The sequence below is a fragment of the Pan troglodytes genome, chromosome 1 (assembly GCF_028858775.2).
Source record: "Pan troglodytes isolate AG18354 chromosome 1, NHGRI_mPanTro3-v2.0_pri, whole genome shotgun sequence".
Classification (NCBI taxonomy): Eukaryota; Metazoa; Chordata; class Mammalia; order Primates; family Hominidae; genus Pan; species Pan troglodytes.
In genome coordinates this window covers 213,570,908-213,596,142 of record NC_072398.2, presented here as the reverse complement: position 1 = coordinate 213,596,142, position 25,235 = coordinate 213,570,908, and the positions used below count along the sequence as shown (strand labels likewise).

At 55.7% G+C, this 25,235-nt stretch overlaps 1 protein-coding gene across 9 annotated transcripts in view; it reads left to right on the top strand.

Annotated features, from left to right (window-relative positions):
- ARHGEF10L (Rho guanine nucleotide exchange factor 10 like) overlaps window positions 1-25,235 on the top strand; it is a 177,453-nt gene that overhangs the window by 95,799 nt on the left and 56,419 nt on the right. For 8 of the 9 annotated variants that reach the window (XM_054679891.2, XM_054679881.2, XM_054679883.2 and 5 more), the window contains 11 exons: window positions 3,122-3,228; window positions 5,672-5,749; window positions 6,804-6,983; window positions 8,195-8,311; window positions 9,762-9,854; window positions 11,136-11,309; window positions 16,152-16,297; window positions 18,659-18,840; window positions 21,732-21,847; window positions 22,406-22,533; window positions 24,044-24,144. In XM_054679891.2, the coding sequence (XP_054535866.1) occupies window positions 3,122-3,228; window positions 5,672-5,749; window positions 6,804-6,983; window positions 8,195-8,311; window positions 9,762-9,854; window positions 11,136-11,309; window positions 16,152-16,297; window positions 18,659-18,840; window positions 21,732-21,847; window positions 22,406-22,533; window positions 24,044-24,144 (1,422 nt within the window). Of the gene's footprint in view, window positions 1-109; window positions 2,307-3,121; window positions 3,229-5,671; window positions 5,750-6,803; window positions 6,984-8,194; window positions 8,312-9,761; window positions 9,855-11,135; window positions 11,310-16,151; window positions 16,298-18,658; window positions 18,841-21,731; window positions 21,848-22,405; window positions 22,534-24,043; window positions 24,145-25,235 lie in introns of those variants that run through there. The other variant, XM_009449366.5, reaches the window with a different exon arrangement.

Sequence of the window (25,235 nt, the reverse complement as noted above, 5' to 3'; positions counted from 1 at the left end):
GAGGGTCTGGTGCCCAGCTCTGGGCTGGGGGTCGGGGAGGGTGGGATTTTACTTTACACCCCAGAGGTCATGCTGGGTGGGTACCACTTGGCGTATGGTTCCTCTGGTGGTGGGGATTGGGGGCTGAGTCCCAAATATCCTGGTAGGTCCCAGTGTGCCTCCCCCTCCTCTGGCAGGCATGGCCTGTCCCTTCTGGGAGAGCTGGGCCTCTTCCTTCAGCGTCCCTGCTCCTGCTTTTGTCACGGCCGTCTTGGCCTCCTGCCCCCTGCGCTGTCTGGCTCACCTGTCCTCATCTTTTTTGTTCCTGTTCCCTCCTTCCTTTATCCATCCACCCATCTCTCCAACCAGCTGACATTTACTGAATCCTACTAAGCGCCACAGCCTGTGCTGCATGCAGGGACCCACGATGCGTGTATCAGCAGTGCCTCCGGGGCCAGCTGTTGGCACAGCGCGGGAGACAGGCGCAGGCGTGGGAAATGACAGGACAGGTTGACAAGTGGTCCACTGGGGTGCCCTGCGGGGCATGGAGGAAATGAGGATGGATTTGGGGGATGAAAGATCAGGGAAGGAGGAGGCACAGGTCACCAGGCAGAGCAGAGTGGGTGCTCTGGGAAGAGGAGCGAGCGGGTGTGCAGAGCCCCGGATGTGGGAAAGTACGAGATGTTCCAGAGATGCTCTTAGTCAGCACTGACTGAGTATTTATTGTGTGCCAGGTGCTGCCCTATGAGCCTACAGTTCCTCACTTCATCCTTATCCTCACCACACAAGGCGCACAGAACTCTCACATTCCCACGCAGCAGATGAGGGAATAGGCACAGAGAGGTTGTGTCAGGGCTGAGGACACACAGGCCTGGAAGGGATAGAGGAGGCCTCAGGTGGCGGAAGTGGGGGCGGGCATGATAGGCCAGGGTCCGGTCAGTACAGGCTCTGTCAGCCTTGCTGGGCATTTGCCTTTGGTCTTAAGGACACTGCATAAACCCCATTAGAGGGTTTTACACAGAAGCGTCCCATGGTCAGATTTGATCAATTGATCATTCATGCGACAAGTTTTATTAAGCATCTACTATGTGCTAGGAACTGTCCTAAAGCCTTGGGACACAGCTGTGAATACAAGTCCTGCCCCTGTTCCCCTGAACCCCCCTTCAGGTGCCTACCCTTGCTCCTGGTCCCCACCAGGCTCCAGTCCATTCCTCTGGAGAATGTCTAGGTCAGGGCCCCTGATGTGTTCCCAGGCATTGGTGGGACAGGGTCAAGTAAGACCGGCCCCTGCTGCCCATCTCACATCTTTAGAGGTGACAGATAAGGAGACAAGGAATCCCAGTACAGTGGGCTCACAGCTGATGGAATTCTGGGGTGCCAGTTCTCTTTGGAAGGAAGGAGGCTTTGTCTGCTGCCTGCCCTCGGCACATGGCCTGATGCAGCAGAAGGAACACAGGCCTCAAGCCAGGCAGGACTTTGAGAGCCTGTGTCATCCTAGAAAATTCTGTAGTTTAATCTCCCTGTGCCTCAGTTTCCTCATCCATACAGTGGGGTGGCTGTCTGTCTTGTAGGGCTGTGGTGAGGATGTCCGAGGTAGTACGAGGAGAGAGAGAGCCCCATGTAGCAGACGTTATTCTTGGTGGGCGGTCAGTCCCTAAGTGGAGGCGTTTGGTGCCAGGACGGCCTCATGCTGGCCTGCTCAGACCCTGGCTCTGCGGCTTTCTGGCTGTGTCGCCTTGCACTTTTTCCCCTCTTGGGGCAGCAGACCATAAATGGGTTTTCATCTGTAAAATGTGTTGAGCCCCACCCGTGCACTTGGTGCGGTGCTAAGCCAGGGTGGGTGTGCACAGGCCTGGCACAGGCTGGGTGCTCAGTGAATGTCCATGTTCCCTCTGCATTTTGGGGAGCACTGACCCCTGATGATGGAGGGAGCAGGCCAAGTGGCCATTCTAAACTCATTGAGATGGTCCGAAGACAGGATAACGTGGCCAGGCCAGCTGGCTGGGAACTCTTCCTGGGTCACCCTCCCAACCCCAGGCTGGCTAGGGCCCTCCTCAGCCCTCCCCACCCCGCCCACAAGCCCAGCGCCTTCCTGAAGTGACCCTCCCCGCAGAGGCGATATTAATAGCTGTGGCAGGGCTCGAATCACAGGCCAAGAATGTTACCCAGCAGCTCGTGGGGGAAGAGGAAGCTGCGAGGCCGGCTGGGGTGGGTGCGGAGTGATGCCCGGGGCGTGATGTGGGCCCGGCAGGAGGGCCTGCACCACCCCCACCCCCACGCCGTCATCCGCTGTCCCTCCTCCTCCTCCTCCTCTGTCTCCTGCTCAGGTAAGGGCCTATTGGGGTGTCTCTACCCCCTCCCACCCTTGGGGTTGCTGCCGCTTCTTCTTTCCTCCCCAGCTTCCCCACAGCTCCCATTTCCTGCTGCCCACAGCCACCGCTGGAGTCAGAGCCATTCAGCAGCTGGGATCCCCTCTCCCGGCACCTGTACCTTGCTCTGGTAGGGGCTGGAACCCTCTCCGGAGCCTCCCTCACTATCTGACCTCCTCCCACTCTCAGAGGCTTGGGCCTCTGTCCATCTCATTCCGTCCTCCGTCTGAGGTCCAGCTCCACTCACGCCTGGGATTCCATGTCAGGCTCCTGTTGAACTTTTTCCCTTTAGCTCTGCATTTTTTATTTCAAAAGGAAAGTGCCAAACCACGCTGCCCTGTTCTTCTCGGGGCTTATTTTCTTCCCCCTTTTAGACTTCCAGAAGAAAACTATTTTTAGTTCCTAGTGATGGGGACATGGGCGGCTAGCCTTCGCCAGGCCAGAGCGGGCGGGCCTGAGCAGGGACAGTGGCTTCTGGCAGCATGGACGCCGAGAACCCAGGCCCCACAGGACACGGCTTTGATTTCTGCCTATTCACCCTCTCGCTCACTTGCTCACAATTATTCACCGATGGACTGTTCCAGGCCCTGGGACATAGCAGGGAACTCCTGAGAAGGAGCTACCGGGCGGCTCTAACCCCACGGGGCCGCAGGAGCTGCTTGCACCCTAGGACCTGGGTCTAAGACTGGTCTGGGGGGCTCTCAGCTCCTGAGGCCTGAGCAGGGTGTGCTGTCCCTGCCTTAGCTGTGTCATCGGCCCATCTGACTTTCCAGGTGACTCGGAGGAGGAGGACATGGGGCTCCTGGAGGTCAGCGTTTCGGACATCAAGCCCCCGGCCCCAGAGCTGGGCCCCATGCCAGAGGGCCTGAGCCCTCAGCAGGTCTGTGGGGGAGTGGGGCAGGTGGGGGTCTGCAGGGGAAGGGGTGGCTTGGGGGTTCCAGCCTGTTCTCTGGGACCACGCTGGTCTGGATCTCACAGGGGATATGATGACTGGGGGCTCTTGGCAGAGCCCAGCTGGATAGGGGCCTCCTAGGTTCTCTCCTCAGCTATTGAACAGGCTTTCCACTTTCTACCCCGCGTGCTCTGTGCTGTTGGTTTTGGGGGGTGGGCTCCCGGCAGCTAGGACGCTTGCCTCCCCCAACTCCATGGCATGCAGAGCGGTCCCGTTGGCTGTTTCTGACTAAGGTGTCATTTGAAGAATGAGATGGGATCCAGACTCAGGTGAGGCTGCAGGTGTGTAGGTGCCCAGTCCCTGCCATCTGTCCACCTGTCCTCACCCTGGGCCTCAGAGCTGCCACAAGCTCCCACCAGGAACTGAGGCTTTTTAAGAATGGCTTCCTTGGCTGGGTGCGGTGGCTCATGCCTGTAACCCCAGCACTTTGGGAAGGTGAAGCGGGTGGGTCAGCTGAGGTCAGGAGTTCGAGACCATCCTGGCCAACATGGTGAAACCCCATCTCTACTAAAAATACAAAAAACAAACAAAAAAAATTAGATGTGCATGGTGGTACACGCTTGTAGTCTCAGCTATTCGGGAGGCTGAGGCAGGAGAATCACTTGAACCTGGGAGGCAGAGGTTGCAGTGAGCCGAGATCGCGCCACTGCACTCCAGCCTGGTGACACAGCGAGCGAGACTCTGTCTCAAAAAAAAAAAAAAAAAAAAAAAAAATGGCTTCCTTCTTGTAGAGCGTCGTGCTGAGGTCGGGCAGCTTTGCTCTGGGATCTCAGCCCAGTCATGTTGTCCCTTCGCTATCTGTGTTTTGCCAGCCATGAAACAGGGTGCGAGATCCCTGGTTCCTCTGGCTGTGAGGCCACTGAGCAGGATGTGTTGTAGGATGGTGGGTAGAGACCAGGGAAGCTGCTGAACATCCTAAGAGGCACGGGACAGCCCCACTATGGGGAGTTATGTGGCCCCAGATGTCCTTGTGCTCTGCTCTGGGTGCCACTTGAGTACCTGGGGATTGTTGACAATGGATCAACAATGGGACAGTGGTCTTGCCATCTGCTGGGACTGTGTGGCCAGGCCATGGCCAGGCCTGGCTGCAGGCAGGGCAGTGGGAAGATGGGAGAAGAGCCTGCTGGAGGCAGGAGGAGGCAGCAGAGGGAGTAGGGCAGGGAGCCGGGGTTCTGGTGGTTGTGGGCTCCTGATGGATGCTCAGGACAGCTGTGGGGGTAGAGTAGGGGGTCAGTCACCTCCCAACCCGAGATCGAGAGGGATGGGCTCCCCCTCGGACCCCTGTCACATGTGACACCTCCTGTGAGCAGCGTCCTAACTTTGCTGCACAATAGAGCCACCTGGGAAGATTTCAAAGTCCCTGGTATCCAGGTTCCACCTTGTTCAGAGGACGGTAGAACTTCAGAAGGTCTGGGGTGGGAGCCAGGTGACTGTGTTGGAAAGATCCTCAGCTGAGGGAGGTGCAAGCCACACCATGCTCGACGGGGTACTGCAGGCTGCAGCTGAGGGGTTGTGATCCGCTCCGTGGGCCAGGCTTCTGGAGGGTTACGGTGATGGTGGAAGGGAAAGGAGAAGGGACTGGGGATGTTTAGCCAGAAGCAGAGACCACCTGTGTGGGGGGACGGTACCCCAAGCCCTGTCTTGTGGAAGAGGGATAGCTCAAGGATTTCATTCGCAAGTGAAGGGAGCTGAGATTCGGTTCACGCTAATGCTAAGACAGAATTTTCTTTTCTTTTTTTTTTGAGATGGAGTCTTGCTCTGTTGCCCAGGCTGGAGTGCAGTGGCGCGATCTTGGCCCACTGCAACCTCTGCCTCCCAGGTTCCAGCAATTCTCTTGCCTCAGCCTCCAAAGTAGCTGGGACTATAGGCGCGTGCCACCACGCCCAGCTGATTTTTGTATTTTTACTAGAGACAGGGTTTCACCATGTTGGCCAGGCTGGTTTCGAACTCCTGACTTCAGGTGATTTGCCCATCTTTGCCTCCCAAAGTGCTGGGATTACAAGCATGAGCCACCTTGCCTGGCCTGGGATTTTCTATTAGAGTTGTCCAAAGATGGAGGTGGTCACCCGCCACCATGGAGGAGCGTGGTGATTACCCCATCCCCAGATGTATGTGCACAGTGGGGCTTTCCCTGGGATGTGCCCTTCCTCCTCCATTCTGCAGCCAGGCAGCAGGGCATTTATTTAGGGTTGGCAGGGGCTCTGGAAGGAAGAGCGGCCACCAGGCCCAGTGGTCCCAGATGGGACCTGGGAGGGATGGGTTTCTCTGTCCTGTAGTTGTCAGCTCCCCTTCCTGTCACTTGCATCACAGCAGGCACTGGCCTTGTGCAGCAGGTGTCATGTGCACTGACCGTGCTTTTTGGCCCGAGCAGGTGGTCCGGAGGCATATCCTGGGCTCCATCGTGCAGAGCGAAGGCAGCTACGTGGAGTCTCTGAAGCGGATACTCCAGGTGTGACTTCAGGGAGTTCTCAAGAGTCTCTGGGGAGAAGCAGGGAGGGCCCTGGAGGGTAACTTTATACGGAGTGTTTGGGGACTGTGGGCAGTTTTAAGGGGACAGGACCATAAGCCAGCACTGCTTTATGGGGACAGTAGAACCTCCAAATATAGGCAGCAAGAATTCCTGATGCCCTGGTGTTCACGGGAGTGACTTCTTTGTGAACAAAATGGGATTCTTTGAAATGACTCCTGGAGAGCTGAGGGCATATACTCCCATTTATGACTGGAAGGGACTGTGTCCTCCTGCCACTCTGGAAGCCCCTGGGGCTTGGGCCATGTCTTCCCATCCTCCTGGGATCCTTAGTTGGGAAGATGTGTAGGATGGAGTCCTCCTTCTTGCATCAAGAGGAGTAGGATCGAGTCCTCTTTTTTGCATCAGGAGGCCCAGGGGTTGCTGAGCAGATGCTTGCATGAAGTGACTAGTATGTGCCAACCTGAGAATCCCTGAGACAGTGTTTGAATCCCTGAGACAGTGACTTTTCCGGGAGGTTGTGGGCTACCAGAGTAAGGCCACCAGGGCAGGGAATTGTTGCTAATGATACGCTCTCTTCCCCTCTTGAGTTTGGATCCTCAGAGAGGGATCCTAGGCATCAGGCAGGTAGAGATGAATATATCACCTGTCTCTGACAAAGCTGATTGGAGAGTGACGCGGGATGTGGGAGCCAAGGGAGCTTGTAGTGACCTTACCGCTCACGGGCTCAGTGACAGGCAGAGCTTCGCCCTCAGGCCGGCCTCCAAGGAGCTCCTTGCAGGCAGATGGCGCATAAAAGACCCTCTTCCTCCCGACCAATTAACACAGAAGCATGGGGGTGTTGTGTGTGGCCAGTGAGGCCAGGGGTGTTATGGTGATGGAGATCCTTCCAGAAGGACGCCTGAGGAGTGAGGGATGAGTGCCTCCCTGCCGTGCCATGGGAAGGCCCATTCATGGCTGGCCGAGTTCTGCATGAGGGCAGGTAGGGAGAGAGGCTGCGGCCTGGCCTGCGGCCTCACCCCGCCCTCCCCGGCAGGACTACCGCAACCCCCTGATGGAGATGGAGCCCAAGGCGCTGAGTGCCCGCAAGTGCCAGGTGGTGTTCTTCCGCGTGAAGGAGATCCTGCACTGCCACTCCATGTTCCAGATCGCCCTGTCCTCCCGCGTGGCTGAGTGGGATTCCACCGAGAAGATCGGGGACCTCTTTGTGGCCTCGGTAAGTGTCCCCAAACTTTTCCCCCAGCCCACCAAGGTAAAACCACAACCAGTCTGACCCCGGGGCCATGCAGTCCAGCCTCCTGCCTCTGCCTGCTTGCCTTGTTCAAGTCAGTGGGATTAGAGGGTGGCAGGGTCTTCTGGGCCTGATCTAGGGGTGAGTGTGACACCTTGAAGTGGCCAGGATGTCCTTGGATATACCTGGCAGGCCATGGTGCTGATGAAGCCAGGTGGCTGTCCTGGCTCCTCCCAGGTGGCAGCACCCCCTGGCCTCCCAGTCACTGTGGGCAGCCACCTGGCCGGTCACAAGCTCTCTTACCGAGCACTTGAGGGTTTCAAGCCAGTGTGAAATGCTGTGAAAGACCACAACTTTGGCTCGGAGAGGATGTGCCGCAGTGCTGGGGAAAGGGCACTGGCTCACGATCCGGGGGACCTGGTTCTGATTCCAGCTCAGTTCTGCAACCTACGGCAGGTCCAGGGCCCACTCTGAGCCCAGGCTTCCCATCTGTGGAATGAGGGGTGCACTGGATTTCTGGCTTTTCTAGCTGAAGTCTGCGGACCCCAGATGTTCATGGGGTGAGGGAAGGTCAAGTTGGTAGCACTCTACTTTGATGTGTTTTAGGTAACTAGGTTTTGCTAAAAGAAAAAAACTTTTTTTTGAAAGCCACAGCGCTCGATAGAGTCACTGAATAGGTCTGATGTTCCAGGTGTATATCAAGGGGCTCTGGAGAGAGAGTTGATTGACTCCAGGCCGACCATCCCTCCCTTGGTAACTCAACTCTTGGCACACTGCCTGGTGAGAGGCCAGGAGCATTTTCCTTAAAGGTGGAGGGCAAGGGACATTCGATTTCCTGAACATGAATGCAGTAGAAGGGGTGTTCCCCCCGCCCTTCTCCTCCCTCCACCTGTGGGCTTGGGCTGCTGCACTGGGGATGGAGACCTGGGAGGCAAAGGCCCCCTGGGCTCTGCTGTGGCACCACCCCATCCCACCTGTGACCTCAGGCCAGCCTCTCTACCTCTCTGAGCTTCATGTCCACACCCCAGTGGGGGTGATGGATTTGCACAGCTCAAGGCCCCAAGGGAGTGTAGGGTGAGTGCAGGCTGCCCTTCTGCTCCCTGCATTGAGGCGGACTCCCTGGCCCACACCTGCCTCGTTTCCTTCTGCTCCCTGCATTGAGGTGGCCTCCCTGGCCCACACCTGCCTTGTTTCAGTTTTCCAAGTCCATGGTGCTAGATGTGTACAGTGACTACGTGAACAACTTCACCAGTGCCATGTCCATCATCAAGAAGGCCTGCCTCACCAAGCCTGCCTTCCTCGAGTTCCTCAAGGTGGGCCTCCACGGTGGTACCGTGCCTGGTCAGGGTGGGCAGGGAGATTGCTCGGGAGGAAGGGAGCATTTTGGCCCCAGCTTTGGGTATGACATCATAGCTTTGGCCTGGACAGCTCCCCTCTTTCTTTTGGGGCAGCCCAGTCCCATGGGAAGAAAATCGTTCCCTCCTGCCCCTGGGAGGAGCGTAGCCAAGTGTCTGTAAGCAATTGGGATCCTGGAGCTTTGGCAGGATGGAGGGGAGACCTGTGTCATCTTGCTGACCCTTTGCCTCCTGTGCCCTGGTGAGTGGGTGGGTCTGCCTGGCTGGCCTTGTGGTGGGCTGTGGCTCCAGGGTTGCTAAGCTGGTTCCTTTTCCTCATTTATAAAAGGGTGAGGAAATTCCTTAAAGGGGTATCTTGGGCATTGCTTGGGAGAGTAAAGGTTAAAGGCTTCGAAAAGCTTCTGAGTTCTCATGTGCCCAGCCTCCGCTGATTTCTTTGGGAGCGTAGTCTGGTGAGTCAGAGCCCCTGCCTGTAGGGAGCCTGCTGGCTGGCAGAGGATGCAGCTGGGCTAGGTGCCAGGACACGCACACATGTGCTGGCAGCACAGGTTAGATGCCACGGCCTCGGTGGAGGAACCCACTGTCCCATCGAAGAGAACAGGGGATCAGGAGGAGCCGCCATCTGACATGGGCCCTGGCGGGGGATGGTGGGATTGTGCCAAGTAAAGACAGAGGAGAGCCTATATCAGGTGTAAGGATAGTGGAGCAAAGGTTAGAGGCAGGAGGAGAGGGATGGGCAGGTCTGTTTGGATTCTGGGAGCACTGATGCCTGTTGGGGAGTCCCAGGAGAGAAGGCCTGAGTGTGCACACTAAGAGGCGGCTGAGTTCAGTTGGGTGGTTCTAGACCTCCACGCCCAGGGCCTAGGATGTAATATTTCAGGTAATGGGGAGCCATTGAAGGATTTTGAGCTGGGGCAGATGGAAGTGGAGGCAGGTGGAGAAACTGTGGGATTGCAGCATATGGGGGCCAGGACCAGGTAACAGGTGTGTGGATGGAGTGGGGGATGGATGCAAGAGACAGGACAGAAGGTCCCCCTGTGCCCCGCCCCCTACCCTAGCCCAAACCTGTCTGCGTTTAGTTTAAGTGGAGGGAATGGTTGCCTTGGCCACTTCTAGAAGTCTGACATCTTGAATAAATTGCTGAGTTTCCCAGTTATGCCTTTAGTTCAGAGACCTTAAGATGACTGCTTTAGTCTCCTGAGGGTGCGCGGCCATGCAGGGGCACTGGTGGGAGAGGGATCCTGGCTGCAGAACCAGGGACCTCTCACAGCTCTTCTTGCAAGCCCAGGGATGGGCAGGGTCTTAGGGCCTGGGGAGAGGAGCCCAGAATGGGGACAGTGTCTGGACTCTGGGGCACTGGGCCCTCTCTGCAGGGGGTCAGCGAATGACGGAACCTTGTCTCCACCAGCGACGGCAGGTGTGCAGCCCAGACCGTGTCACCCTCTACGGGCTGATGGTCAAGCCCATCCAGAGGTTCCCACAGTTCATCCTCCTGCTTCAGGTACTGCTCAGGATTCCAGCAGCTTCAACCCACAGGGTTTGCCTGTGGGCTGGGAGGTGCCTCCTGGGGTGGGAGGGAGGAGGTCCGGGCTCTTGTCCGTGATCCATAACCCACCCAACCTGCTGTGGGACTCTGGCCTCATCTTTCTCCACTTCTAGAGTGAAATTGATTGTAACTGACAGCTCAGTTTGCACGCCCCTCTGTGGGGGACTCTGAGGGACTGCTGGTGGCCTGAGCCTGGGTTGCAGGAAGGGAGTGAAGGCACAGGGAATCCTGGGACCCGCAGGGCTCCTGGCATGGAGGAGATGCTCAGTAAACGTGCTGAGCTTGGCCATTTCAGATTCGAGCTTCAGAACAGGGGATTCCTAAGGGACATTAGCCCCACACAGGGTCCTGGAGAGCTTGGGACACTGTCCCAACCACTGAGGGTCCTTGGGCAGGGGCTGGCCCTCATCAGGGAGCTGAGAGGGTGGCTACCAGGCTGAGGGGTCCGGTGGCACATTCCTCTACACTCTCAGTGCTGCTGGCCTGTGGGAGTGGGCTCTTATATAACCATACCCTTTATCAATTGATCAGTGATTGATCTATAAGTTTATTTATTTACCATCATAAACATTTCTAAGTGCATTCACATTGCTCTGCAACCATCACCACCACCCATCCCAGAACTTTCTCATCATCCCAAACCGAAACTCTACCCATTCAACAACTCCCGATTCTCCCTCCCCACAGCCTCCGGCAACCACCATTCTACCCTGTGTCTCTATGACTCTGACTGCTCTAGGAAAACACGTATATGTGGAATCATACGATGTTTTTCTTTTCGTGACTGGCTTGTTTTCCTTAACATGAGGTCTTCAAGATTCATCGTGTCCTAGCATGTGTCTGAATTTCCTTCCTTTTCAAGGCTGAATAATACGCCATTGTATGGAGAGACCACATTTTGTTTACCCGTTCGTCTGTCGACGGACATTTTTGCCTCCACATTTTGGCGACTGTGGCTAATGCTGCTATGAACATGGCTGGACAAATATCTGTTTGAGACCCCGCTTTCAGTTCATGTGGGTCTATTCCTAGAAAGATCCATGCTTTTGTTTTCTTTTTCATGCATTAGCTGTTTCTTGAGGTCTTGTTCTGCATCTGGTGCCATCTGTCCTGGCCTCAGGCCGGGCCCTTTGCAGACCCAGTGTGTGTAGGGGGTTGCGCAGGGTGAGGCTTTGCCCCAGGCTGGGGTAGAGTTGGTCATGGGTGGGCTGCTCAGTCTCTGCTCTGACCTGGCAGGACATGCTGAAGAACACCCCCAGGGGCCATCCGGACAGGCTGTCGCTGCAGCTGGCCCTCACAGAGCTGGAGACGCTGGCTGAGAAGCTGAACGAGCAGAAGCGGCTGGCTGATCAGGTGGCTGAGATCCAGCAGCTGACCAAGAGCGTCAGTGACCGCAGCAGCCTCAACAAGGTGAGCTGGGCCTCCTACCTGCCTGCCCTCACCTGTCTGCCCTCACCTGCCTGCCCTCACCTGCCTGCCCTCACCTGTGCTCCTGCCCGTGCCCCTGCCCCACGCCACCCACTAGGTGGCAGTGTTCTCTGAGGGAGGGGAGGCCTTGCTCTTCCAAGGATGTGACCTTGGGGATTGGATCCTCAGCGGGACCCCCACGTTCATTCCTGTTCATGTTATTTTAGGATAAAAGTTCATTTTGTGCATCAGTGTGATTTCCAGTAAAGTCTCCAGAAATCAAAGCCTAGTTAAATGAACAGGCTCTGGAGAGTCAGAATCTGGGTTTAGATCCAGATTTTGCCATAGGTGCTTGCTGTGTGCCCTCAAGGGAATCACCCACCCTCTCTGAACCTCACTTGCTCCCTTTGAAATGAGGAGCATTTAATAGCACCGGAGCCCCAGGGCTGCTGCCGCAAAACAGGGAGCTGGCAAAGCGGCTTCGTGATTGTCCTTAACACAAGAAGAAAGATGAAAAGTCCATGCCACGTTTTGGGGTTGCCGCTTAGGAACATGCTATTAAAAAAAAAAAAAAGAAAATTGGGCTGGGCGTGGTAGCTCATGCCTGTAGTCCCAGCACTTTGGGAGGCTGAGGCAGGCAGATCACCTGAGGTCAGGAGTTCGAGACCAGCCTGGCCAACATGGTGAAACCTTGTCTCTACTAAAAATATAAAAATTAGCCAGGCATGGTGGCACACGCCTGTAATCCCGGAAGGCTGAGGAAGGAGAATCACTTGAATTCAGGAGGCAGAGGTTGCAGTGAACCGAGATTGTGCCACTGTACTCCAGCCTGGGTGACAGAGGGAGACTCTGTCTCTAAAGGAAAAAAACAAAACAAAACCAAAAGACTTGCAAATGAGTCTGTAGAGGAGCCTGTTTTTAAAGCACAAGGTCACCTCACAGAGTCACCTGTTGGTCACTGGAGTCCCTCTTCTTTCCTCTCAGCACATGACATGAACTGCCTGGCTCTGTGCTGGGGTCTCTGGGAGGTCCCACACCCCAGCCCCCCTGTTCACCTACTGGAGGGTAGGGGAGGGCTGGGATAGTTTAGGCTGGGGTGCCCAGGCCCTGGGCACATTGCAGGACTGTTCTTTGGAGAACAGATACTGTGTGAGGTCATAGGGAGAGGTTCAAATTTTCTGGGGAATAAACTGGGAGCCTCTTGGCTCTGTGGGGTCCTAGAAGCAGAACTAAGGCCTATGGCTGGCCGTTCCCAGGAGGGAGGTTTCAGCAGCACGGGGAAGACCTTTCTAAGAGTCCAGGAAGGAGTGCCCAGAGGGACAGTGGCCCTTTCCATGTGCGCTACACTTTACAGTATAGAATGCTGTCTAACCTGCATCAGCATCTTTGCTTTCCACCCCATGCCTGTGAAGTGGGGCGGGGACAAGGCCTCCTGTAGGGTCCCCTGCAGTGCCAAGCTTCAGGCAACCCACATCTTAGGACTCTCTTGCTTCAGGCCAAATTCAGGTTGCAGGTTGTGTTGTGGCCCACACAGTATTTTATTCTATTTAATTTAATTTTATTTTGAGACAGGGCCTCATGCTGTTGCCCAGGCTGGAGTACAGTGGTACAATAACGGCTCACTGCAGCCTTGAGCTCCTGGGCTCAAGTGAGCCTCCTGCCTCAGCCTCTTGAGTAGCTGGGACTACAAGCACGAGCTACCACACCCAGCTAATTAATTTTTTTTTTTTTTGTAGAGATGGGGTCTCACTATGATGCCCAGGCTGGTCTCAAACTCCTGGGATCAAGTGATCCTCCTGCCTCAGCCTCCCAAAGTGTTGGGATCACAGGCATGAGCCACGGTGCCCGGCCCACACAGTATTTTTAAGAACATGGCAGTAGTTGCCAACATTTAAAAATTGAGAGAGATCCTATAAAATTCAGACTTGTGGGTCTCCTGGGAGGGTAGGAAGAGCTGGCTCACCGACCCACCTTCCCACGTGGCACCAGCCCCCGAGTAGCAGCTGCCCACTTCCCCTTGGTTCCTACCCACCTTTCCCACTGATGTTACCTGCAAGCCCCTAAGGCATCTGAGTTTATTTTACCTGCTCCAGGAGGATTGGGCTGGGGAAGATGAGATGGGCAGGGGACAGCGCCCTCTCCTGGGGATGTCCCCATCCACGTGGCTCAGGTTGGGCATGAGGGGCAGGGTCACTCTCCACCCCCTGGTTCCAGGCAGGACTAACTCAGCCATCCCCCACACAAGCCTCGAGTTTGGAATGTCTCGGGAGAAAAAGCCTTCAGCCCCGCCATGACCACCCGTGCTGGCCTTTGCGCTCAGGAATCTTCTCCTCTCCCCACCTTCGGCTCCCTCTTCGGTGACCAAGAGGCTTTCTCTTGCTTTGCCTCATACACCTGTGCAGCCACAGTGGGGAGAGGCCTCTTGGGAGGAGGAAATAAATTCTGTAGTGGTTGGGAACAGCCATTCTGCCCTCTCCTGCTCTGTGAGGTGAGCCCTGGCTGGAGGTAAGGGAGACCTCTTTGATGCTGGGCAAAGGACTAGAGGCTCTAAGCTTCCATGTCTCCATTTGCCGGGTGAGGGTAGGTTGGACCATGTGAGATGTTAGGAAGAGTGTGGTGGAGGCCGCACCCTGGGCTTCCCACTCCAGGGCCCTCCCTGGACAGTCCTGGCCAGTTCTGTGACCTGTTCAGTGATGTCCCTATCACCATCACCCAGGGAGAAGCAGAAACGAAACTGGGTGTAACCCGAAACGGAACCATGCCAGCTGTTTCAAAATAGCCTAGGCAGGAGCCTCCAGAGGGCCGTTTGTGCAATATCCTGGTTTTCTTTTTCTTTTTGTTGGTTTTCATCTGCCAAGGGGGCAGCGCTGACTGCCAGAGCCCACGGGACTTTCCTCTTCCAAGTTTTGGGTCATGGCACATTTGGCAGCCCTTGGGGCGGGGGGCCCTGCTGTCTTCAAGGTCCGAGTAGTGGTCTCTTGAGTTGGCGTTTGGTTTCCTTGTGGAAATAGTGAGGCGGAGCCTGGCCTTAGCAGCTGTGGGGGACCCCAAGTCCTCCTGCATGTTAGGAGCGGTGGGGCCTCCCCTGGCTCCTGTCACACTGTGCACTAGCTGCTCAATGCAGGGAATGGTGAACGTGGCCTGGCTCTGTCCTATGCTGTCAATCAACAGTGGGTGGGTCTCAGCAAGTCACTTTACCCCTGGAATCTCAGTTTCCTCACCTGGGCAATGGGGATGGCCTCAAGGACTGCTGAGCTGATTCAATGAGATGTGGAATATTAAGCGCCATCCTCAGTGCCTGGCACACCCTGGGCATTTGGTCCCACTGGGACTTTTGGTTGTGTGCCGACTTGAGAGAGATGATGCTTTGGAGAACAACAGCATTCTCTCCCGAGGAAGCTCGGGGTGATCTGTCCTTTTCTCTCCTGGGGATGCCCGGGGGTGATCTGTGTTTTTCTCTCTGGGGAGGCTCAGGGTGATCTGTCCTTTTCTCTCCTGGGGATGCTCGGGTGATCTGTCCTTTTCTGTCCTGGGGATGCCCGGGGGTGATCTATCTTTTTCTCTCTGGGGAGGCTCAGAGTGATCTGTCCTTTTCTGTCCTGGGGTTGCCTGGGGGTGATCTGTCTTTTTCTCTTTGGGGAGGCTCAGGGTGATCTGTCCTTTTATGTCCCGGGGAGGCTCGGGGTGATCTGTCCTTTTCCCAGACAGGATGGGGAAGGAAGGGGAGAGTAATGGTTGTCGTCAGAGTCACGGGTTTTGGGAATGAATTTTGCTGAATATCCTCCCTCCCTCCCAGAAAAAAATCCCCTTTAGAAAAAAGACGTTTTCCCAGGGTGTCCCTGGATGGGTTGGTGGCCCTGACACTAGCAGGGGGGGCTCTTGACATCCAGCCTGAGGTTGGCAAATGCCTGCTTGGATGCCTGGGGTGTGAAAGTCTTTGTCCTCAGAGGGTGGTGTTATTGACTGGCAGGTCTGTTCCAACTCTGTCATGAGGCCACCTAAGAGGCGAGACAGGCCAAGGCTTTCAACAGGGTGGGGTGCAGGATGGGGTCCCCTGCACAAGGCCACGCCTGCTCCACTGTGAAGACCATCACAGACAGTAGCTGTCTATGGAGCACACATACAGGGCCGGCCTCTCAGGCCATGACCTGTGTCATCACACGTGACCCGTGTCATCACACGTGACCTGTGCCATCACGCATGACCTGTGCCATCATACATGGCTGGTGCCCAGAAGGGCCCCATGCTTGCTTTCATATTCTGCCATGACCATCTTGAAATTCATAGTCACTTTGAACAAGAGCCTGTGTTTTCATTTTGCACTGGACCCCAAGAGTCATGTAGCCAGACCCGGTTACATGTTCATTACCTTGTGTGATCTGAGCAGTAGAGGTATCTGCCCCCACTTCGTAGCTGAGTAAACTAAGGCTTGGACATGCGAAGTGACCTGCCTGAGGGCTTTACAGCAGGAGTGGGGATGAGGGCAGAGCCACCTCTGTAACTCCAGAGCTGTGTCCTTGGCAGTGGCAATCAGGCAGAATCCCTACAGAGAGGGGCTGGCAATGGCTGGCTCACCTGAGAAGGGGGCACTGGCTGCTGGGCCCACACGGGTGCTGGTGAATGCTCAGTCTCCCCATGGCCTCCGAGAGGAGGCCCCGATGTGTGGTCCTCTGGTCTTCCTCCCCAGTGCATCTTGTCACCCAGGGATGGAGGGAGTGGCTTCATCTCCTCCACCTCTCCCAGCCTCAGTCTCCCTTTCTGCACCATGGGAGGATTCTGGGTCTCCGGCGCGGTAAAGCCGCCAGGCCGCGATGCTGATGCTGACCTTCCCTGCCCCTCCTCCAGCTGTTGACCTCAGGCCAGCGGCAGCTGCTCCTGTGTGAGACGTTGACGGAGACCGTGTACGGTGACCGCGGGCAGCTAATTAAGTCCAAGGAGCGTCGGGTCTTCCTGCTCAACGACATGCTTGTCTGCGCCAACATCAACTTCAAGTAAGTGGGCCTGGGTTGGAGGGGGCAATCACCCCTCCCTGGAGACCCCATCCCGCCCTACTCCAGTCTCTTGGCCGGCCGCTCTACAGAGGGACCCCATGTGAGCTTGGTTTAGGCTTCCAATATTCCTCTCCCATCCCTCTTGCCCTGCTCTGCCACTGGTCCCCAACGCTGGGAAGTACCTGGAGCAGTCATCGGGGGCGGCCCTCAGCCTCGGGCACACAGCTGTCCATGGTACAGAGTTGTTTGTTTTGGAACTCTGCAGTTGGTGACTAAACAGTGGTTTTGTCCACATTGAAATTCAAGAGATTCTTCCTTGTGTCTACCCCAGATCCCTGCGGCTTTAACTCAAATCTGTTTTGCTCTGGCCAGATCGCAGAATTTCTCAATGTGAGCCTTTGCCTTTCCCCCACAGACCGGAGCATCATCATCGGCCCAGAGGAGCCTGGTTTGCTGGTTCTGGGCCGGGGATTGTGGAAATGCCCAGAGCCCGGCTGCTGGGCTGTGCCTGGGAGCCGGAGCCCTGGTGTGGGGTGAGGGTGAGGCTTTAGGCCAGAGCCTGAAGATGTGGCCCATCAGTTGCTTTAGGCTCCTGGGTATCTTATGTTTTACTAACACAGGGAGCCCACACCGCGGGTGAGACATAGGAGAGATCTGACATTCTGGGGCCTGGCTGCCTGAGGCCACGTGGGCCTGGCACTGGGGCTTGGGCCCTGCCATTCTCCAGCCTTTCTGCCTTGCCCGGCTCACCCGCTCGCATCCCCTGCTTGGTCCTGCAGGGGACCCTGTATCAAATGCTCCCTGAGAACTTCAGCTGTGGTTTTTCTAGCCAGGCTCTTAGGAGAACCTCTGCTCTCAATATTTGACAAGACTTTATTTTATTTTATTATTTTTTGAGATGGAATCTTGCTCTGTCTCCCAGGCTGGAGTGCAATGGCACGATCTCGTTTCACTGCAACCTCTGCCTCCTGGGTTTAAGTGATTCTTCTGCCTCAGCCTCCCGAGTAGCTGGGATTATAGGCATGTGCCACCACACCTAGCTAATTTTTTTTTTTTATTGTATTTTTATTAGAGAGGGGTTTCACCATGTTGGCCAGGCTGGTCTCAAACTCCTGACCTCAGGTGATCGGCCCACCTCGGCCTCCCAAAATGCTGGGATTACAGGCATAAGCCACCGTGCCCCGCCTTGACACAACTTTAAAAAGCATCACAGAAGCAATAGTATGGCTACAATCACCGAAATCCAGGAGGGAAACAATCACCTCAGTGGAATGTGAATCCCAGCATAGCTCTCGCGCCTCCCAGCTGAATCAGTTCTAGGCTCTGTACCGAGTCAGCTTGGGCCTTCCTGGGTTTGACCACAGAGTAGGTTTGGGGATTTTCCATGGTTACCGATCACGAGTCCTGGAAGGGGACAAGCAGCGCTGTTTCAGGACCTGTGCACTCATTCACCATCCACCCATTTGTCCGCCCGTCTATGAATCCGTTGAATGTAGACCGAGACCTGGCTCTGTGCCAGTTCACCCCTAGAATGAGATCCAGCCCCTGCCTCCGGGAGCTCAGGGCCTGGTTGGGGACTCAGGCAAGGAAGCCTCTGTCACACATGGGTCTGGGCAGGGCTTATGGCTGACCCATTCGTTCATTTACTCACTCACTCAATCAAAGAGGGTAATTCTTCAGTCCCGTTTATATCCTGGGCACCGTGTGGTGCCGGCGGTGTGATGAATACCCTCTCTGCCTTCATGTTGCTCTAGCGCAAAGTGCAAAGTGGGGTGCTAGTGGCCCGGTTTTGGGGAATCAGTTTGGGTGATTTGGGCTGAGTCACTTCACTTGACTGAGGATCAGTGTCCTTGTCTGGGATCATCTAAGCTTCCTAGCGGGGCTGTTGTGAGACCCAGAGATGAAGGAAGGCCCGCTCCTGTCCACACCTGGCCTCTGATGCCCTCACTCCCCGCAGGAGGCTGTCTCTCCTTCTATTCCCGATGCCCAGCCCCATGGCTGGCCCCCAGCGGGGTCACAGCCCCCAGATTAGCCACTCCATTGTAATAACAACCTCCCTTTCCTTCTTGTCTTTTTTCCCAGGCCTGCCAACCACAGGTACGTGGTTCAGGGGGCTCCAGGGCTCTGGGGCTCTGGGGCTCTGGTGCCATGTGATTCTGGATATGGGGCTGGGGCCTGGGCGCCTGGTGCTTCTACCCTGGCGAGGGCTCCCTGCTCTGCCTGGCTTGGTTTTGGTGTGAGGTCTTGCGCTGGGGCTGCGTGAAGCCTGGCTGAGCTGGTGTGGAGGAGCAATGCCCTGGGCCAGCCCTGGGGCAGGGTGGCTGCGGCCTCTCCAGGGCCTTATCCTCTCTGTTCCAACAGGGGCCAGCTGGAGATCAGCAGCCTGGTGCCCCTGGGGCCCAAGTACGTGGTGAAGTGGAACACGGCGCTGCCCCAGGTGCAGGTGGTGGAGGTGGGCCAGGACGGTGGCACCTATGACAAGGACAATGTGCTCATCCAGCACTCAGGCGCCAAGAAGGCCTCCGCCTCAGGGCAGGCTCAGAGTGAGTACCCCCTCTCTGTGCCCTGCGTTCGTCACCCTCGCCCTCACCAGCCACAGCCTGGGCTGCTCCTACCCAGGCTTGGCCCTGTCTTGGGGACCCCTACATAGGCTGATGGGTGGCTTGGCTAGGAAGCTCTTGCTGGTTTTGCAGCCCCACCCTGGACCAAAATGCAGAGCCATGGCCTCACCTGGGTGTGCGCAGGTGCATCTCCCAATCCACACACTTTGCTCCACCTTCACATTGGCTGCCACACACTCTGTCCTGCTGTGCCAGCTACCTGGCTGCTCTTCCTCCCTCCTCCTACCTGGGCCCCCTCCCTGTCCATCCTCTGCCCATCCCCAGGGCTGATTCTTCCAAATGCAGGTCAGATCAGTGCACGTCATCCCGCCCCAGTGGCTTCCCATTGCCGGTCCTGAGGGTGTCCCACCTGCCTCACTCACCTCCCTCTGCCCCTTCTCTCTGCTGCAGCCATGCCAGCCCCTCTGGGCTCCTGGATGGGCCACGCTCCCTCCCACCACACCCTCTCCAGCCTGTGCCTTTTGCCAAGTACTCTCCTGCCATCCTGTTTTTGTCTCATCTGCTCTTGGCTCAAATGGCACTTCCTCAGAGAAGCCTTTTCTTATGCCCTCATGCTGGGCCAGGTCACCCCTCCTGTGCTCTCGAGACCTCTGGTACATTTTCCCCTTTATGGGTGATTGATCGGTTGATGTCTCTCCTCTCAGCCTGGCTGCAGCCCTGTCCAGGAGCCTAGGGTACGGTGGGCATTAATAAGTGTTCCTTGAATGCATGCAGGATGCTAAATTGCAGCAGAAAGGAACCCTGGTGCCCGAGGCATCTTCTGTGGGTGAGAAAGGCACTGGGGTTTCACTTCCCCCTCTGTCTGCTGTCTGACCCAGGAGGCTGCCTCATGGGCCACCCACAATTCTGGAGATTCTGAGGGAGTGATTGCACCACCTACTCTTGCCGTCTGGGTGCTGGTCCGGGACAGCTGTGCCCACTTCCAGATGCTGTCTCTTTCCTCAGCTCTGCTGGGTAGGAAGAGTCCTCTGCCCCACGTGCCTTCCTCGGAGGCACCTTCTGCCCTGGCTCAACTGCACTCCCTCCCCGCTGCTTGGGGCACAGCGTTCCTTTCTGCTGGTCATGCGGTCTAGCATCCTTCATGCACACCAGGAACGCTTAGGGGATCCCTCCTTCGGTGACAATGATGTGTCTGTGGCCGCATTCCTCAAACCAGAGTCACGTACTGCCAGACCCCTTCGAAAGGGGAAAGAAGTTCTTGTGGAACCCTTCATTATATTGTTATTCAAATATATACAAACGCAAAACTCCCTGTAATCAACTACTTCTGCTTATAGCCCTTGAAGAACCATAAAACCAAAACCAAATCACAAATTGAATAAAAATAGAGCTACAAAACCATAACATTCAAATTAACAGCATTAATGTAACGTGATGGATGATGTTGTTTTGCTGAAACCAATTTGCTCACAGTGTGGATGTGGCGCAGGCCCTGGTAGAGCAGGTTCCTCTGTGCTTTCGTGCCTGTGCCACAGGGTGCCCTGTGGGGATCTGCGTTTCCCATGAGCTCCCCAGTTTGGGTCACTGCAGAGCCCCTCTGATGTGAGCGCATTGTCCACATCCCAAGCTTCCCATGCTCTTTGCTTGTTACCAGGTGACCATTCAGGTGCCATAGTCCATGGAAGCCTTGATACCAGGCAGCAGAGTGTGGCTTTAAACTCATTCCACACAGGTGACTCAGGATACGCACTTGTTTTTCAGATAATTATCTAAATGAAAACCCCAAATAAGGCTTCCCCTCCACTCCCCTGGGGCTTCATAAGACCTCAGTGTGCAAAACCTCGGCCTAGAGAATACAGTCCAAATTCCTAGCCCAGGGGCCTAGCGTTCAAGGCCTTCCCCATCTGGTCCTCCTGGACCCTCCTGCTCTATCTCTACCTGCCACCCCCTACCCCCATCTCACCCTTACTCCATCTGTATCATCACTGGAGATCTGGGCCCCCTCACCTCATCACTGTCCCACCACACTGATATCTTTCTCCCCACCACCTCCTAACACCCACCATCGTTAACTGACTGCTTCCTCCGCCACTTGTCCTGCCAAGGTCATAAGCTCCGGAAGAATGAGGACCCTGTCTGTCTTGTGTACTGCTGTCTCCAGTCTCTAGCATGGAACCTGGCACACGACAGGTCCTCAGGATGTCTTTGAACAACTTGCTGTTCATGGGCTGCCTCAAGCCACAGTGCCTTTGCACACGCTCTTGTCTTTCTCTCCTGGCAGTGCCCACCACACTTCCAGCCCCATGCAGGCCCCTCCTCTCTCCCAGGCACAGCTTGCTCTTGGTCTTGTGGTCTCATACAGCCCTTTGTACAGACTGACTGTGGCCTGGATCTCAGGTGTTAGATTTTACTCTTGAAAGGATCTGGCTTCCCAGCTAGTCTGGGCACTCTGGTCAGGGTAGGAACTGGATGTTACTTTCTGGAACTCTTTCTGTTTTTTTTGGGCTGGAGTCTTGCTCTGTCACCCAGGCTGGAGTGCAGTGGCGTGATCTTGGCTCACTGCAAGCTCCACCTCCCAGGTTCACGTTATTCTCCTGCCTCAGCCTCCTGAGTAGCTGGTACTACAGGTGCCTGCCACCATGCCCGGCTAATTTTTTTCTTTGTATTTTTTAGTACAGACGGGGTTTCACCGTATTAGCCAGGATGGTCTCGATCTCCTGACCTCGTGATCTGCCTGCCTCGGCCTCCCAAAGTGCTGGGATTACAGGCGTGAGCCACCGTGCCCGGCCTCTGGATCTTTTTTGTTGTGAGCAGATGCTTGGCTTCTTGTTAGCGCCTTCACCTGTGCCTGAGTTGGTCTCTTCTCTGCCCAGATAAGGTGTACCTCGGCCCCCCACGCCTCTTCCAGGAGCTGCAGGACCTGCAGAAGGACCTGGCCGTGGTGGAGCAGATCACGCTTCTCATCAGCACACTGCACGGCACCTACCAGGTACGTGGCCTGGCCTGACCTTTTTGGCCTGAGCTCCCCAGTGTGGGCAGTGCCTGGATTCAGAAAGCTGAGTAGGGAGGGGCTCCTCTCCTGGCCCACGTCCCCGATGTGCTCCTAGCTTCTGAGCTCCCGTTGGCAACTGTCGCTGCTGAAGCTCCATGTCCCTGCCTGGAAGTCTCTTTTGCGGCCGCTGGTTCGGGCGCATCCTCTGGTTTGGGTTGAGTGGAGCCTGGCTGTGGGGCCTTTGTTTGTTCTCTGCACAGTGGCCATTCCGTTATGTGGCCCCTCCTGGGCCTCTACCCAGTGTGGAGGGGAAGCTGGCTGCGACGGCATGTCCCTCTCAGAGGAGGGCTCCAGGTGGGATCTGAGCCCAGGGCTGGGAAGCCTGGGGCATGGCGGGTTGGCCTCCTGCGTGGGGCTAAATGTGCAGCCTCAGTGAGGCTCCAGGACTTCTTCAGTTTCTCTTCCTCTGGGGTGCTGTGATTCCTATAGGATCTGGTGTGGCTTTTGGGGAGCCAGTGTGCTGTGTGGTGACCTCATTGGCCTCCTGAACCCTAGAACCTGAACATGACTGTGGCTCAAGACTGGTGCCTGGCCCTGCAGAGGCTGATGCGGGTGAAGGAGGAAGAGATCCACTCGGCCAACAAGTGCCGTCTCAGGCTCCTGCTTCCTGGGAAACCTGACAAGTGAGAGGAGGGGGTCTTGGAGGGAGGGCTGCTGCCTCTGCTGGGCTTCCAGTGGAGCAGGGGATCCGGAGAGGGTACCTGGAGCCCTCTTATTTGTCGAGATGCCGTGGTGGGAGTGGATATGTAGGCATCGTGGGCCATGTCTGGGATAGCACCTGGCACGTAGTAGGTGCTCATGAAAAGACTGTGGAATGAATGAATGAATGAACACCCTGGTCATGTCCTGGATAAGCCTGGCCCACTGTTAGGATACTCAGACACTCTGCCATTGGTCAGTTCCATTTGCGCTGTGTCCTTTTCAGTCACTTCAGCCTATCTAGGCTCCCAGGCCAGGCCCTGGGTTTCCTCTCTCTGGACCCAGCCTCCCCCCAGCACCACCTTAGCCCCAGAATGCCCATCACAGGAGCTGTGCACAGTAGACCCCAACTGAGGTTTGTGGAACTGATGACAGACATAGCTGCTCAGCCCGGCAGAGACAGGGAACGGGATCTTTCTGGTCCTCCTGAGGCTTTGTAAGTTGGGTCTTTTTATTTCCGTTTTACAGATGAGGAAGGTGAGGCTCAGAGAGTTTCAGGAGAGGCTGAAGGCCACATCGTGAGAGACAGAGCTGGGTCCTGATGAGGTCTGACTCTGAAGCCCAGGCCAGTGCAATGAGGGGGCTCAATGCCCAGGTTTTGGCCTCCAGGGTGGGGTGAAGGTGGGGATAGAGTGTCACAAGCACAGTGGCTGCAAGGAAGAGAAGGTTGGAGCACTATCATTTGAGGTAGGACCATGGGCTCAGTCCCCCAGGGGACCATGTGTAGGAGTCAGCAGCTTTGAATCTGCCGCCTCCCTGTTGAGTGGCCTGTCCGTCTCCCTTCCTCCATCTCCCTTCTCTCTGCCTCTCATTCTCCACGTGCACCCTAGAGGCTTGTGACACTGCCCTGCCCACCTCCCAAAGGGCTGGGAAGGCCCCCACTGCTCTGAGGTGAGAGGACAGCGTGGTGACAACAGCAACCTCTGGTTGCCCCAAGCTGGTGCTTAACCTGATTCATTCATTTCTTCATTCATTCCTGTGTCCACTCAGCAAACATTTACTGAGCAACTGCCCCATGCCAGGTGCTGGGAACAGACCCAAGTGAGACCCATTCCTCCCTCTAGAGGCACGTGGTCAGACATGTAAGGTGTCTAAGACCTGTGGACAGCTGACCGCTGACCAGGTGGAGTCACAGCCTGCAGAGCCTCTGCCGGGCACAAAGCCAGAGGCTCCTGGAGCCAGGCTGGGGAGTGTGGCTCAGCCACCCTGGCCAGGTACCTCCCTCTAGGGGCCATTGTGGGCGGAGGGATTCCTCCCCCAGGGGACCGAGGCTTTGCCAAGCCACTGACCTCTTTGGCCACGTTTTGGGGATGCTCTGACCAGACCTCCTTGATCTCCAGGGCGCGTGGGTTGGAGGAAGTACTACGTGACAGCTGGGGGAGCCTGGCCCTTGTGTGGGTACTCACACATCCACTCTAACCCTTCTCACCACAGGTCCGGCCGCCCCATCAGCTTCATGGTGGTTTTCATCACCCCCAACCCCCTGAGCAAGATTTCCTGGGTCAACAGGTTACATTTGGCCAAAATCGGACTCCGTGAGTATAGCCCCAGGGAGAGTGCCTCAGCGGGCAGGGGTGTGGAACGGGGAGGTTTGGGGTGAGTGAGGGTACAGGATGGGTGTTCAGGGTCAGCGGGGGGCAGGGAGGCTTCTGAGTGGGAGGGAGGTGGTGCGGTGGAGAAACAGCTGGGGCCAGAGCCGGAGGCTCTGCTTTGTGACCCTGGACAAGTCACTTCCCCTCTCTGAGCCTCAGCTTCCCCATCCAGGAATTGATGGAACTTGACAGAAAGTAAATTAGTGGTTGCCAGGGACCTGAGAGGAGAGGGTAATGGAGAATGACTGCTAAGGGTTTTTTGGTGGAGGTGATGAAAATGTTCTAAAATTAGATGGTGGTGATTGCTCAACTCTGTGACTACACCAAAAATCAGTGGCGTGTGCACTTTAAAAGGATGCGTTTTATGGTAACTGGATTATATCTCAATAAAGCTGTTACCCAGAAAAATGATGCAGGTTGGGCTATACTGATTCTCAAAGACCAAAGACCTTGTTACTATGTTTTTCTTCCTGTGCACCCCATGGTATGAATACAGATACATAAATGGATATTTACATGCACTTTTCTGAGTATTTTTTGTGCATCTTTTTCATTTCACATTCACAGTAGCCTTAAGAGTTAGGTCTGTTGAGAATCTCTTTTTCCATTGAGGATTCTGAGGCCCAGAGATGTGCGGGGACTTGCCTGAGGTCACACAGAAGGAAGGGGCAGATCTGGGCTGCAGACCTTGGGTGGCCTGACTCCAAAGCCCAGTCTCAATCCCCACCCATTCTGCTTCCTTGGCTTGGCAAGAGTCTGTCTGCAGACTGCATTCATTAAGTTATAATTACTTTACTTGTCCATTTTTTGAGTTGGTGAGAGGCTTATGTCCCCTCCAGACAGAGCTATTATTCCCTATGATGTACTACAGTTCCCATTTGCCGATGCCAGCCAATAGCAGGAACGTTTTTTTATTTTTGTTTCTGGTATGATCTTTCTATAGAGAAGCTTACATTTTCAATAGGTTTTAACACATTTATGGAAGGCCGGGCGCAGTGGCTCACGCCTGTAATCCCAGCACTTTGGGAGGCTGA